At 38.9% G+C, this 16,652-nt stretch overlaps 1 protein-coding gene across 7 annotated transcripts in view; it reads right to left on the reverse strand.

Annotated features, from left to right (window-relative positions):
* Positions 1–16,652, reverse strand: part of gulp1a (GULP PTB domain containing engulfment adaptor 1a) — a 109,772-nt gene that overhangs the window by 26,400 nt on the left and 66,720 nt on the right. For all 7 annotated transcript variants that reach the window (XM_031296530.2, XM_031296528.2, XM_031296526.2 and 4 more), the window contains one exon: positions 16,260–16,340. In XM_031296530.2, coding sequence (XP_031152390.1) covers positions 16,260–16,287 — 28 coding nt within the window. In that variant the 5' untranslated portion in view covers positions 16,288–16,340. The remainder of the gene's footprint in view (positions 1–16,259; positions 16,341–16,652) is intronic.

The raw sequence follows: 16,652 nt of genomic DNA on the forward strand, positions 1-16,652 counted from the left end.
TGCGTCTGGAGCTTAGCACAGCCCAAGACGATTGTGATTGGTTTAAAGAAATGCAAACAACCCAGAGCCTTTTTTTCTCCTATCCGGGAAAGTATGTGTGGTGTAGCCAGACCTTACTCCACAGTGCTCTGGAGAGGTCTGGCGATGTGAGCCTTTAAGTATCAAAACTGAAAAAGTAACAGCATGAGTGTTTACCTGCAGTTGCACTCGCAAAATCAGTCTGTGCACCGTTGATATATCAGAATTATTACTTTTTAAGCAGGCAATGAAAGCCATTAGCGTGGTGTTGGTGTGGACGTCATGATGGCTGTTGGGTATCGCAGATGGACGATGACATCACTCATCAGACCAACACTAAAGTGTACTTGGAACCAAGGCTGACAAGATAAAAAAAAAAAGAGGAGGCTGGGATTCCTAGAAAGTTTTGTGCTCAGTGATACACATTGAGAGAGGTAGTTGTGTTGTAGTTAGGCCAGGTGCAGGAAACAGTTTCAGTGATAATTAACACTAGGGCTGCACAATATATATACTGTATATATATATTTTTTTATCATCATTGGGATATCAACTTGCGCAATAAACATGGCGAAAAGCTGCGACATATCGCGAAAGACACTCAGAGATTCTTTGTGTTAGTCGAAAGAAAATAGTTGCACAACTTACTTACCGCACTTTAAAATGTAAATGCAATTTTTTTTAGTGGTGCCTTTTATACATTCAATTAAAGTTCAATTTGTTCAATAAAAGAATGTTGGAAACTATTGCTTTTCATTTGTTTTAATTCAACAAGCAAGTTGTATTTTGGCAGAATACTGAAAGTAGCAATAATGCAAAACTGAGTAAACTTCTATTTCTCTTTATTTATCGTTAAGTAATGTTGGTATAGCCAGTATTTCCTCTATGTTGATACGATAGTGGCAGTCCGCCACGGTAAAATTTCCAGCGCCACGGTATCAGAAATAGGGCAGACGCACAACAGGGTTTCCGCTATGTACACCACCGCTCCTTCAGCGGTTTATGAAAAGTCATAAACTCGTAGCGCCACAGCTGAAAAAAATTCTAGAGGAAACACTGGGTATAGCGTTATTCAACAATGTTATCGCATATCGCATCATTTCCTCATATCGTGCAGCCCTAATTAACACAGAATCAGTCTTTGAAGATCACACCAACACAAAATGAGCAGTGGGTCAGAGCTCATTATGAGTCATTGATAGGGTTCAGCATTTCTTGATCGTCCACTGATTAAGCATTCTTTTCTTCCTTCATTTCCTTCTCCTACGCGGCTTATCGCCCTGTTGATGAATCCTGTGATAAAAGATGCATGACAGTGACCTCGGGGGGGCACTCAACTCCTGTAGGTTGATTACGTTAATCAAGACTTTTTGCAAGGTGCAAATGTGTGAATCAACTTCACCGTGTCCTCTGCACAAGTATGCTAATGACTTTGTTCACATTGATGTTGTTGGCTAAGTGGCTTTAATGCATTTCAAAGTCTACTCTAATTAGTGTTCCTTTGGTGCCCCGCATTGGCTTAATTGTGATTGCTTATGTTTGCCAATCTCCCATATTATTTACACGCAAACTAACAGGCTTACTCTTGACTTGCAAAGGAAGTCGTGTTTAATTCTTCCGGCAATCTGTCTGATGGAAGGAACTAATGACACAGGTAAAACAACCACTTAGACACAGAGATGGTAACTTTGTTTCACTTTTTCCAGACACTGCATAGTAAACTGGGGGCCTTTTCCTCTACGTACATGGTTTTAAGTTTACCTAGCAGCTGTGCAATGAGATTATCCCTGCTTGCACCTTGCAACAGTCTCCTCCAAAATGCAATTCATTTCGTAGTGGGACTCTTGAATGAAAGTCCATATAATAAATGATGTATCTCCTCCTTTATTGTACAGCTAAGGAGGCTTAGAAACTGTAAATTCCAAGAAAGAGAGGAACGAGGGAGGATGGAAGGAGGAGAGTGGTGAGGGCTGACACAGCGGCACGGCAGGTAGGCTGATTCTTTTTTTTTTTTTTTTCGAGGGGCGTCAGCACACAGTGTTCTGATTAAAGAAGGGGAAGGTGTGTGTGTGTGTGTGTGTGTGTGTGGGGGGGGGGGGGGGCATACTTCTTTCTCTCACTTTGCTGCATTAAAAGGCAATAACGTGAGCACACCAAGAGTGGCAAAAGTTTCAAGTGCTGCCCGGGTTGCCAAAAGGGAAGATTAACTGTTGGGGCGTGAGGATGAGTGGTGGTGTCTGAAGGTCACTGTGTGTGGCTGAGTTGTCAGGTGTTGGATGAAGATGAGGGAAAATTCGAGGGATGACAGTCTGAAAAGTGTCACACTGTAGTGTACTGCATGCAGGGAGTGCATTGCTCCTCAGTGTTTCCCTGTTTCCTGCAGGACCAGCTGGGACGTGTGACATCATACAGGTCACAGTTCCTTCATGCATGTTACACTCCAGTGTACTCCAGTAGTAGGAATAGCTGCTAGGGCTGCACAATATGTTCATGTTTTTATTGGTTTTTTTTTAGTCATCGTGATATCAACTGGTGCAATAAAGAAATTGCTTCATATCGCGAAAGACACTCTTGTGTTAGTTGAAAGAAAATACCAGTAGAAAACTGCACTTTGAAATGTAACTGTCACTTTTTTTAATGCTGCCTTTTATATTCAATGTTGAATTTGTAAATAAAATAATGTTGGAAATGTTTAATTTCATTTGTTTTAAATTCAACAAGCAAGTTGTTGTATTTAAGTGGAATAGTGAAAGCAGCAGAATTGAAAAAGTGAGTACACTTTAATATGTTTATTTATCGCAGGTAATTATCGCTATCGCGATATTCAACAATGTTATCTCATATCGCATATTTTCGTCATATCCTGCAGCCCTAATAGCTGCCTTCATCTTTCCCCTGTCCCGTCATGTGGTTGGCTCTGTCTGAAAATGGCTATTTCATAATTTTCGATCCAGTGATTACAAATCAGTGAGGTTATAACCATATGGCTTATAACCAGGCCCAAACGGAATCTGCAGATTTTTGTTTCAGTTTTTAGCGGTGATGCAGAATGAAAATCTAGCAGATTTAACGGATTGTTTTGTCTACCTAGGATAAAGATGTGTTAAAATTATGAGTTTTCATTTGTTTAAAATCTGTGGAAGATTCAATATCCTATAGACCTGCAAAAAGTGCACAACACATGAGGACATTGGTTTCACCCAAGACCAGGGTGGTGTTGTGAGACTCGTGAAGTGTTATGTGTGTAATGTGTGCACATGTATATGGTAGCGTTGGGTTGCCTCTTAGGCAAAGGGCTTTTATTGTGAAAGGTCAGAACAGAAAGGGTGAAGATGTAATGCTGTTGAGAATGTGGCAATAAAGAGTTAGTAGTCTAGGTTCAGACTACGGAGCCTTCTTGTTATTACTGTATTACCTTCATAAGTGTAGGCGCTCGGCTACAGTAGTATATTTAATATTTTAAAATTCTAATCCTGATAACAAAACCCATTTTACTATATCGGATTACTGTAATTTTGACAAAAATTACACATACCTTTTTTGAAACCTAATTGCATGTCTGTCTGTCTGTACAAAAGGCTCAGGAGTAGTGATAGTGATGGCTCTTCCCTGCCTCAGCTGCATATAACACAGATGTTATTACTGTATTCACGTGAGCAGTTTTTGCAGCAGTTTGTGGATTTATTGATGATTTGATCTATTAGACCTTTATCACACACAATCTCTCCTTAACAGCTGTATTTCCCTTTATCTCTCATTCTACTGCGAATCCAGGCATTGACGTGACAAAGGGTATTCACGGTCAATGAGATATGCCAAGAGAATAACTACTACAGTTTTCTAAAGTAAACAAAAAAAACAACTATTACATATCATTACATACTCATTCTTCACCTTTGATAAGAATGTAAGTACGGTCAAAATACAATATCTCAGTGAAAAACAGTAAAACAAAGAAGACCAGCCGACAAGAAGCTTTCAAAGATCAGATATAGCTCAGGAGCTTTTGTTCTCAAAGCAGCAGCATGTTGCAGCTAATGGCCTAAGAAAAAGTGTTTAGCATCCTCTAAATTACCCACTGGATTAACTAAATTAAATAGCTTTTTTCTCTAATGACTAATCCATTTCTGTGGTTGCTTTCTTTTCAGCACTTTTCAGTTTTATCACCTCACTAAGTGCAGTACTAGTAGAATACAAATAAGGAATCGTGTATTAGAAGTTATACAACAGAATTTCTATTACTACTACTGATATAGACAAACATTTAAAACATTATCTTTTCTAACTCATATTTCTAACTTATAAGTGTGGTCACCCCTCTTTAACATTCTCTGTGCTCAGCTCTTACCTTACAGAGCTTTAGTGCTGCACTGTAAGAGCACAATTTTTCTATAGGGCCTCCAAAAGTGGGCAGGCAATAACCTAATTCACTGCCGTGCTCAATCAATGACACGCAATGACTTTGCTGGGAATGCACAGTTCTCCATCATGCAGAAGACAACTTCAAAGGGGCTCCAAGCAGAAAGGTCCGTGTACTTGGTGGCCAACGGATTTTCGTTTTGAAAAGAAAAAAACAAAAACGAAAAACGGCCAGTTTCCCAATTACCATTAGTAAATAGGAAAACAAAAAACGGAAAACAACCCATTATTCGTTTTTTGTTTTGATATTAAAAAACGGAAAACGAAAAACAATCTCGTTATCCGATTTTCTTTGATGTATTTGTAGATGGAACTCGGAAATTAAAATGTGTGTATAAATCTTATTCCTTTGTCAGTACCCGATCTGTACCGCCTGTAAAATCCGTTCTGTGCACTGCCTGATCAGTTCTACGCTTGCGCGAGCACCGGCATACTTCACAGCTCTATGCACGCATTGGCATAAGGATGTTTGGACATTCCCGGTTACCGGAAGAAAACATTAGACAGTGACAGTAGACCGTTATGATGGCAGAGATGAAGTTTACAAGGTGTTTGCTGGAGTTGCCTAAAGTATCTGTTAATGATATACGGAGGTCGTCCGGCCATCCAGTACAACACCATGTAGCAAATTAAATAAAGGCTTCAAATTTTACGTTTCGTCATTTCTTTACAACTTTGAAGGTAATTTGCTAACGCTAGCTAGCCTGAGCTAGAAGCCTTGCTTTGGTGTTATTAGTCATGACTCCGTCCTGCTTCAGGTTAACCATGTTTTAAATAAAGTTTAAGCATGTGTATACCTCTCACTTCATGTGTTTGTACTTTTATGAAAGTATCAGGTAAAAACAGGGCTACAAATGAGATCTCTGTGAGAGACCAGCATACTCCTAGCAAACTATTATGTAGCTCAATGCTGGACATTTTACCCCTAATTCCGGTCACTTTACTGTATTTGTATTTGTTTAGTATTTGGTTTAGAAGCCTTTATTGGTGATTTTTTACGGTACAAAGTCCTGCTATATACGTACATAGCTAGCTATATATGCTCCGCTATGTCGCGTTAGCATGCAGCTACAATAGTTAGCTATGAGTATGCTAACGTTAGATTGTAGTGGAACGAAGCAGCACTTTCTAACGTCAAAAATCGCAGACCAAACACTACACAATCGGACATGTTTCAGCAGGAATGTGACCCGGAATTGGGGAGAATTTAACAACATTGCCAGCTAAGATGACCGTTAGCATGTAGTTACTATAGTGTTTACTGCCGTTAGCATGTAGCTACTATAGTGGTATACAGCAGTGGTGGCTGGGAGAGTTGTCATCCCATCTTCAAAAGGACACTTATGTACGTTTACACTTCATCGCATTAATAATGGACAGTCTATGGTTATTAGTCAAAACGAAGTATTAGGTAAAAACATTAACGTAAACAACACAACAACGATGTCGCTACACGGTTTTGGATCAGTGACAAGTTTCGAATGTTTGTAGCTATGACTATTGTATAATAAAGATTTAATAAAAAAAGATTTAATAAAAAAGTTGTAATGTTTGGTCATAAAGTGTTGACACATGTTACTTATATACAGTCTATCGTGCAGGCAGAACGGATCGTGTACCGACAGTTACAAATCGCACAGGGACATTGTTAGTTTTCTACTACGTAATTATGCGCATCCACAGAACGGATCTTACAGGCGGTACTGGCCAATAAATGCTATTGAAGGGCGGGTCTTGGCGTGGCGGGAGTAACTTCCGGGTCACGAAAAAAATACCTATGCAAAATTAAGGAATACGACTTATACACACGTATTTTAATTTCCGAGTTCCATCTACAAATACATCAAAGACAATCGGATAACGAGATTGTTTTTCGTTTTCCGTTTTTTAATATCAAAACAAAAAACGAATAATGGGTTGTTTTCCGTTTTTGTTTTCCTATTTACTAATGGTAATTGGGAAACTGGCCGTTTTTCGTTTTTGTTTTTTTCCTTTCAAAAAAAACACCTTGTAAACTTCATCTTTGCCATCATAACGGTCTACTGTCTAATGTTTTCTTCCGGTAACCGGGAATGTCCAAACATCCTTATGCCAATGCGTGCATAGAGCTGTGAAGTATGCCGGTGCTCGCGCAAGCGTAGAACTGATCAGGCAGTGCACAGAACGGATTTTACAGGCGGTACGGATCGGGTACTGACAAAGGAATAAGATTTATACACACATTTTAATTTCCGAGTTCCATCTACAAATACATCAAAGAAAATCGGATAACGAGATTGTTTTTCGTTTTCCGTTTTTTAATATCAAAACAAAAAACGAATAATGGGTTGTTTTCCGTTTTTTGTTTTCCTATTTAATGGTAATGGGAAACTGGCCGTTTTTCGTTTTGTTTTTTTCCTTTCAAAACGAAAATCGTTGGCACCAAGTACGGACGAGATGTTTTTCGTTTTCGTTTTTTAATATCAAAACAAAAAACGAATAATGTGTTGTTTTCCGTTTTTTGTTTTCCTATTTACTAATGGTAATTGGGAAACTGGCCGTTTTTCGTTTTTGTTTTTTTCCTTTCAAAACGAAAATCCGTTGGCCACCAAGTACACGGACCCAGAAAGGACCTGCACCACCCTTCCACTGGGGCCCAATAGGACAGTGTTCCTGTGAGGTGAACTGTTTGAAACTGTGTGGGCACAAAAATCCATCTGCTTCAATACATCAACCACTGTTTGACATAAAGGGTGAAATGCAACATGTTGCAAACAGCGACAGGGTGTCCTTTGAGAGAATCTCACTTGAGGTTTTGTCTGTGCCATAAACAGTACATTTAGAGAAACATCACAAGCTCCATACAATTGAATGTTCAATTCAATACAACAATGCTGCCATCTACACCTACAGCCTGACATACTGTATGTAACCTCTCTGACCAGGGTTGCTGCACACTTTTTGAAATCATATGTAATGATTTTTAGGACCATGGCAGGGAAAACGTAATACTCTTTCCACAGCAAAATGAATGCACATTAGGGCTGAGCGTGATGTTTGAAATCTCCTTGACAATATTTATACGGATATGTTTCTATGTAACAATCATATGTTACACTTTACATAAGACCAAACTGTGTTGATTTTTTTTTTTTTTTATTACAATTTTAATTACACATTTTTTTGTAATTGCTAATTTCGACAATATTGTGAAAAACAATGAGGCGGTTCTGGTTGTTCTCAGACTCACTCACTCACTCACTAACACTAATAGGGTATACACATCCACATTAAGACACATACACGTTACAGTATATCTACCTTTCATCCAGCTCCAGCTAAGCGGTCACCAAATTTAAAGTCCACTCCTTTCCTTTATGTCGCATATTGGCAGTTGCGGCTCTGCAGTCAAGACATTATTATCCAGATTCTAGGAACTATCAGTAATACAATAGGGCCTTTTGTTTTCTCTGAAACCCCCTGGCCAACTGTCTTTAGCTTCACAGCATCCACACTGTTTTTTGTACTTCTTTAATCCTGTTACCTGGAGACCTACTATAATGAAAAATATGACTTTAAGACGTTTCTAAGGATCCGCGGGAACCCTGTTTGACAGTAAAAACAGAATATTATAAGGTTCACGATGGTCGGATTACCATTGGATTAAGTGTTCAGGCTTTTGTGTCAAGCTCCTTTAAGTTCATCTAATGCCACTTCTCTATTACGTTGCAAAGCTCTTGAAAGGGTTCACTCAATTTAATGTGTAGATTAAATGCAAAACATTTTGCTAGTCAGTACACGGCCCATTCAGGGCTAATACGGATTACATAAGAGCCAGAAAAGGAAATGCTTAAGGATCATGGACATGGTCATACGGCTTTAGAAGCCAGCATGGTCAGAGCAGACATTCAGGCAATGACACACATACTGTAATGCTCTGGACTTTCCTTTCACACCAGTGTCCTTCCAATCAGACAGGCATTAATTACATTTAGGGGATCAATGTATCTGTCCTCGAAGCAAATTACAAACTATTAATCATGGCTTGCGTAATATTTGCAGGGTACATTTCGTAACCGAGCATAATTTACACTGTATTTATGCTACCCAGTAAGACCATGAGGGAATTAAAAAGCTTGTGTCCTTAGCATCTAATTTTCTGTATGAGTGCTTTTTGTTGAGTCAATCATATTGATAAATAGAGGACATCTCACCTTGATAAAAAAAAGTTTAAAAATTATGTGTACATCACAATCCAGATGACTAAGTCCCTGTAACCATAACGGAATGATCCCTGCAATCATGTTATTTGGTTTGGTTTGACCAGCTATCACACTGTACCTACTGACAACAATTCTGAAATGGAATTCTGGAAAGTGAGAAAATATTATAAAATTGGTTCTTTATTTTGTTCCAGCAGTTGAATAACACACAATAGCGACAGATGCACCATGAATAAACTTCAGAAAATATGTCTCACAAAGATACCTAAGTATAGCTCTGTTTCCCGCTGCTGTAAGAGAATCTAGGGCAACCGGTGCACTGTCCTCGTCTACTGTATAAGCCTCACAGTGCATCGGGCCATTAGTTCCAAGCTATTCTTCTGCACTAACATGACTAATCTTCAGCTACCTTCTGTTGCTGTGACAGAATTGTAAAATATGTTTCATTGCAGTCAATCAGCTCAGATATGATGCAGCACTTTACAGTGACCTGCAATGAAATAAACCCAGGTTTCTGCAGTTAGATACCAAATACACCTTGTGGATTCAGTGTGTGCTTCCAATCACTGACAGAATTAATAAGTCTGGGAGTTTGCAAATACATCACCAGGACACGATTGTGACACTATAACTGGACAGTCAACTATTTCTCCTCATCTTAACTGTTAAAGTCCAAGTTCTACAGCTACTTTGTAACCTTTGTATGTTGTTGCACTGTAAAACAGGTAAACTATATCGATACTTAAATTAAATATGTAAGGGATAAAGTATAACGTGATCCGCCAGAGTCTGTGATCAGAACTCTGTCCATGGCAACGGCCTGTTATACTTGGCAACGGTATGTTATACATAGTAACGGTCTGTTATACTTACAGTAGCAACTGTCTGTTATACATAGTAATAGTCTGTTATACTTCGCAACGATCTGTTATTCTTAGCAACGAGTTACCCATCACTCAAAAATGTGTTTGGCCTATTGTTCCTTAACTGTGACGTTTGATCTCCATTGGAAGGCTGTTTTCACATTCTTCTGGTGAAGGTGGAACGCTAAATCTCGGTTTAACATGTGTACATACAATATTATTTTGTGACATCACAGCTAGTTTGGAAGTTAATCTTTCAATATGCAATACATGGCGTGGAAACTTGAAGTCAAGTGCACATATACTGTAAATGGTGTTTTCAGTGTAAAGACATCTTGTGTCTGGTAGTTAACGTTTTGAAGTGAATTTTTTTGTTGCATATTCATAGATTCTGGATTGTTCAAAGAAGGAGAAGGAGAAGAGTAATTCTAAGATTTCTTTTAACTAGGTTGACTTTTGTCTGGGGAAACAATAGCAGACACATTTGTAATTCTATCTGTCTTGAAACATGCCTGAAATTTACATTTTACTGAATCTGATTGTTGTTCAGGTTTATTAAAAGTAAGTAATAATCACAATGTTGATAATCTTAAAGAAAATGTCCACCTTAACATCCTAACTGGATAAAGGAAAACTTGACTTGTATTTTAATGTTTAAGCAGAAAATCTAGCAAAAGAAGACCAAATATATATGTTTTAAATACAGGAAATATTGTTCAGCTTTTGCCAACTCAGACCTATGTGGAAAATGAATACAGTAAATTGGGTATTTCAGGCAAAGTAAATACAATATGGCAAGTGAGTCAGAGGTAATGAAATACACTCAAGTAGCCTAATACTTTTAATATGTTTTCCTTCAAGAAGGTGTCCCTATTTATATTACACTATAGAGTCACACTGTCTTCCTGTCTCTCCAAGAATTGATTTCAAAATACTACTGTTGGTTTATGAAGCACTGAACAGTTTAGGGTCAAATATGTCTGATTTGCTGCTACATTATGAACCACCTAGTCTCGCATTGCCAGAGGCACGGCAAAATAGCCTCAGGAAGGAACTTCTTTTGGTGGAACATGTTTATGTTCAAAAGTAGTTTTAGTCGTGCAACAGAAAACTCAGATTGGACAGATAGTCTAGCTAGCTGTCTGGATTTACCCTGCAGAGATCTGAGGAGCAGTTAACCATAGTCCTCAGAAATCAACCGGAGGTTAGAATTCCAAAACAAAGAAAGCATTAGGTAACGGAAATCCGGTCGAAAAGAAGGACATACGGTGGGATTTCCGGCAGCAACGGGGCAATCCCGGAAGTGGAAAGTCGTGGATATAGACTATAAACCACCCAGACCTCTCAGGTGGTCTGGGACAGCTCTGCTTTCTGTCTCCAGAGTCTGGACTAAATACAGATAAGCAGCGTTCAGTTTTTCTGCACCACATATCTGGAACAAACTCCCAGAAAACAGCAGGTCCGCTGTAACTCTCAGTTCTTTTAAATCAGGACTGAAGACTTCTGTTCGACGCTGCCTTTTTTAAGTAATTGTTCATGCACTGTCACCCTTATTATTGTTATCATTTCATAGCTGTCTTATTCTATTTTAGCTGTTTTTATATTCTCTTTAACAGATGTTTTTAACTGCTCTTTAATGTTTTATATAAAGCACTTTGAATTGCCTTGCTGCTAAAATGTGCTATACAAATAAAGCGTCATTGCCTTGCCAATATTAATGAGGTTAGACTAAATATTAGAAGCACCTCTCGTTATAAGCCAAAACAATTCAACAGCACCACAAAATACAGCCACTGAAATGACCATAGAATCAACAGATCTGTATAACAAAAACTCAATAACTCAACAACCTTCATGAAGGTAGGATTTATTCAGGGCTGTTGTATTCATTTCAGCTAGGTGTATCTAATAAACAGAGTGTGAATACTATACAGTATTAAGAAGGTCAGGAGCTGCCAAGTCATGCCATCACTTTAAGAGATGTTTCAAACTCAAGGCACGCGGGCCAAATCCGGCCCCTCGCAGATTTGGATCCAGCCCACAAATCAATTTAGATTCATAATACATTTTGGCCCAGCTAGATGTGCGCCAAACCGAAAAGATGGGAAACAGTTTTTCAACGTTTTTTCAACTGTGATTACGCAACACTCAAAGCATATGGCAGATGTGCTGACTTTGAACTCAGAAAATCCCACAGAACCAGAGAGTTTACATATTCAAACCTGTGAAACAGGTTGTTGTGAGTCGGGCTAAGGAACTTTTTTGCTGACTATTTTAGGGCAAAGATATTAGACTCTTTCTATTAAATAAAAGCATGTCAATAAACTATACATGTCTGGCCCTTGATGTGATTCTCTCTTTCCATTGTGGCCCTTGGTGAAATAAGAGGTCACAGTAGGATCCGTTATTGGTACAGATCTTATATGAGTTCTGTAGTCTAAACTGCTGCTCTGTGGCTTACCAGAACTCTGTCCAACTATTCAGTGAAAGTCACATCCAAGAGCACGAGGCAATAAACATAGGAGATAAAAATGATCAAGATCTCTGCTGGCTTTACCTGCTGGACGTGATCACGTCCACAAAACACAGGCAGACACAGATAAAGTGGGAGGTAAATCAGTGGAGCGGGCCTGTTGTCAGTGCCAGCCTTCACTCCCACAGCCAAGAGAAGCCGGAGCAGTCAGGAGACGTACAAAACATTAGAAAGGCGTAGCCGCGTTATACACAGTTGTTTAACTATTACAAATTCAGAAGTAAAAGAAAAGAATGAGAATCAAGCTGGAACCATCCTGCAGCATTCATCCAAACCACCCTTGTGTATTAACACTAAAACCGCCATAGCCAAGGCCTTTAACTTTGTGGTTAACAGATTTGAATTAATCCATCTTGGGGAAGCTACTGTATGTTTCTCTCCTGCCCTGACTTTTCCAAAAATGCCTTTCTACACATTCCTATATTGTCATAATGATAGAATAACATTTATTCTAACGGTTAACGGTTGTTTTTCAGAAAAAAACACCCATTATTTATTAACGTTAGTACTCTCCTCCGCAGCCAAAATGACTCATTTGCACAATGGCCGTACACGCCCATTGAGACAATAAATGGAACATAGAAACTGATTTGCACGCCAATATTTACTCACATGCACTTATAATCCCACAAAGGCATGTAGGCCCACAGTATTCATCCTTGCATATGTGTAAAATAACAGAAATGAAAGCGAAACTAATAACACTTTCTGTCTGACTATAAAAGCTGTGTCCTGTGTGTGCGCCAAGCACTATGATAATATCGGGAATGCAATTTATGTGAGTCATTTCAACAATACTAACTTTTCTAAATGGTTTTATTTTAATTGGCTGGTGTGGATGTAGGCGATCAGACGGCAGGTTGTGTGTTGAACTGGAAAACTCACTGCACACGGGAGAGATGGAGAGACAAATATAAGTGAGGAGGGAACTTACTGTCGTCCCTTCCTCAGACAAAATTTGATAATGTAATCATTTGCAGCAGGATTATATTTGCTATTTAGTTTACATGACTAAATACAACTGCTGCAATTGATTATGAATTTTTCAGCATTTGTTTCATGCCTTTTAGGTTTTTACGCTGCTGAGCACTCAGAACAGAATCACATAGCTGAGTTAATCAAGATTAATTCAGACTTAAACTAATTTACCAAAACAGCACTCATCTCAGTGTTCGTTCCATAAGCTGCGGTACTTTTGCTTCGCCATGGACTATTATTTCATCAGGTGGCAGCATGAACATATTTGTTCTAAAACTAGATAGCATATAAAAACAGCACATTTTACACTGCTAAGAGTATACCAGTTTTCTGTAGGTTCAAGCTGGTAAATAACCCCTCTGAGAGACAGAGAGTGATGAGGCGTTAAAGGCTCATCAGCACAAACAAAACTCTTGAGCATCGAATTTAGAGGAAATAAAATAGTACTCCTAAAGGGCCTGGTGGTTCTAGTCTTAATAGATGAATCAACGAAACATGTACAAATGATAATGGAAGGGAGCAATGTTAACAGCATCAACAACACAAGGCAATTTTCCTCTTTTTGGACGTGGTAAGAGTTCAGCAGAGGCTGAATAAATTGCTCTAATGTGTGTCAAATCAGTAGCAAGGAAAACCTTTGTTCAGCCCATGTGGGAGCTGGTCAGCAGCAAAGTTGCAGATCAAATGATATTTCCGACTATTGGGAACGTTTTAATCCGCAACTCCAGTCAAATTTGGGAAGAAACTGAAAAAGTTGTGTTTTCAAAGGAACCAAATCATTGCATGATGAGACAAGAAGCAATCTTCCAGGCTGGTCTAAATCTATTCTAGTATGATTCACAGTCCTGCCCATAGGAACAATTATTGCACTATGCATCTTCTTATCTTCCTCATCAGAGCATTTTCATTAGGAACAGTTCAAGATACCAGCTAATTCAAACACCAATTCAGACCTCATACAAAGGCATTTGTTCAGATTTGTGTATTAAAATCTTTGGAGGATAAACTTTGAAGTGACATTTAATCTGTTCGCCAACATTAATTTAGTTAACAGGAAACTTGGTATACTGAGGTCCATTGAGCATGGATGCCTGGAGCTAAATATACCGTGTATACACATGAATGCTTCCAGATATTTTTTTTTTATATATCATGGTTCATGCTTTCAAATTAAAACACGTTTTATCTTTCCTGGAGGGAAAAGGCTTGTGTCATGCTATCTGTTGTGGACCTTTTGGCACCGCCTGCCTCCGACTCACTGTAACAACTGTTGCAGAAATTAAATGTAGAGCGAAGCCTAAGGGTCAGGCGTCTGTTGCCGTTAAGATATAATAGTGCATGGTGGAGGTCATGGTGAAAAAGGCTTTAACACAATTTTATGGCAGCTGGGTGAATGGATGCAGCGTTTGCAGCTCCTCATAGTTGCAAAGAGATGGACAGTGTGTGCTAGACTGTCTGGGAGAATTTGTTTAAAAGAACTGTTTTCTGTGTATTTAACTGTCCTTCCTTTTTGCAGGAACCGTTATTATCTATCTGCTGCCAAAGAAAACTTTGAGATTGTGCCTAGTTTTAGTTATAATTTACTTCTTTTTTTTGTGTGCAAATGCACAGCCGAGATATCAGCTGAGATTCACAGAAATAAAAACCCCAGTTAAAATGAAAGGAATGGAGCCATTTCCATTACGAGCAATCAAGGGGAAATTTAATGTGAGGTGAGAAGGGACTATCTGCCCTTCCTGATCACCATCTTTAGCCCCTAAAATAGAGGACTTAATAGGAGAAAAAAGTGAATTATAACACCCGAAACATCATTAAACCCCGCCGCACCACCTGGGCCCCGGACACTTTGCTCAACACCGTCCAAAGCTTCTTTTCTCCAGGTCTGATGATTTACACCGGAGGGAGCGGGGCAGATGGTGGTAAACACATCAAGCTGTTTCACAAACTGCGGTCCCAAATAACTTTTCCTCTGCATTTGGGCAGGGTCACCTCAGAACGCTGCAGAGTTGTCACAGCCACCTATGCAGTATGCATATGATGTAATTGCTTTTTTATTCTGCTTGTATTGACGGTTCTGTTGTCTTTCATAGCTTTTATGGAAATTAATCATTTGCCATTTGGGCTGTTTGATGCAGCCAGTGTCGGTGGAACAGTCTTTGATGTTGCACAGTATACATGACTTTTGTCTAAACTAATAATCAGCCAGAATAATAAACATCACAACGGTTTTGTTTTTCATTCAGAGCTTGTGTGAGGAGTTTATAGTCCTGCCAAATGAATGAATGGGGCTAGAATTAAATTAGAATTGGATTAAAGACAATTCAAATCCTCAAGTTCAGACACTGTGGATTCATTAAACAGATACAAGATGCATTGCATCAATTTCTATCATCTGATATGCAGTCCTTCCAGAAAAGTTTTTCATTTTTCAACTTTCTGCTAAGATATATGTGACTTTTTTGCAACGAAAATGCGGGGATTATGAAATCATGCAAGCCCCGCATATTTTGCGCAGAAATCGAAAGTGCAGCGTATTTGAATAAATATGCGGACTTTGGCTGATTATGCATTGAATTATGCGATCGCATAATCACGTTTTTCTGGAGGGACTGGATATGTAAGAAAAACTAAAATCTTGATGAAGATACGAGAAAAACCGGCAGTAAGTGAGGGCTTCATTCAAATTGAGTTATTAATCCTCTTTTATCTCTTTGCCGTGGAGTGTAGAGATATTTCATTTAGTTCTTGTTTCAGTTTTTGAACAGAAATACTGAAAGGAAATGCTTGGAGTATCCTAAAGGGGGTACTCTAATGGGTTATGAGACTCACAAGTCTGTAGAATGTCAAAATTACAGCACCAGAGGCCCAAAATGACTTTTAGATCGTAGTATGGGCTTTAAGCTCCAAAAACACTTGATACTACATTTTCCTTAGTGCAAGTGGGCAGCGCATCGTCATCATCCGGGTTATTTTTCCAAACTTTAGAAAGCTCCTCTAGAGCCACAGAAGACATTATCCAACAATCTAATAGTTGGAGTGCCCTTTAAAGTGTGCAATGTCCACTAACACTTAGGTGGCAGAACACTACTGTAAGAAAACAGTGTTGTTGCAACAACAACAAAAAAAAGAGTGACAAAGAGAGATCGTAGTTTGTCCAACGACGTCTATAAGAGCCTGTGGCACTGTTGTACCTAAAACAGGCAATGCTTCATTCTATAAGCCAAATGAGCACCAGTTATTTCTGCTCACCTTTTTTCCTGTTGAAGGCGCGGTTCATAGTGAAAAATGTGCGTCTCAGAGGTCCCTCCGGAGTATCTGCCTATATTCCACCTGGAAAAGCAGCAGGGAGAAATTAGTTAAAAATGGCTTTTTTTTTCCCCTCAAGCCTTCACTAAAACAAACACTCTGAAGTTTTTTTCTGTAAAATATCCCCAGCCTCTGAGAGTGAGGCAATGTTCAGCTGTCAGAATGTGTTCCCATTACACTCTCAGACCATCTGAATTACAGTTGTTTACCAATGGGCCACATCATACTCATAATCTGTGGATGTTGTCATTGTAATCTTGTGGTGTTGATAAAGTACTCACTGTCCGTTCTGGTCTAGAGCACAGAACATATCTAGGTGATGCAATCAAGTAATAG

The sequence above is a fragment of the Sander lucioperca genome, chromosome 8 (genome assembly GCF_008315115.2).
Source record: "Sander lucioperca isolate FBNREF2018 chromosome 8, SLUC_FBN_1.2, whole genome shotgun sequence".
Classification (NCBI taxonomy): Eukaryota; Metazoa; Chordata; class Actinopteri; order Perciformes; family Percidae; genus Sander; species Sander lucioperca.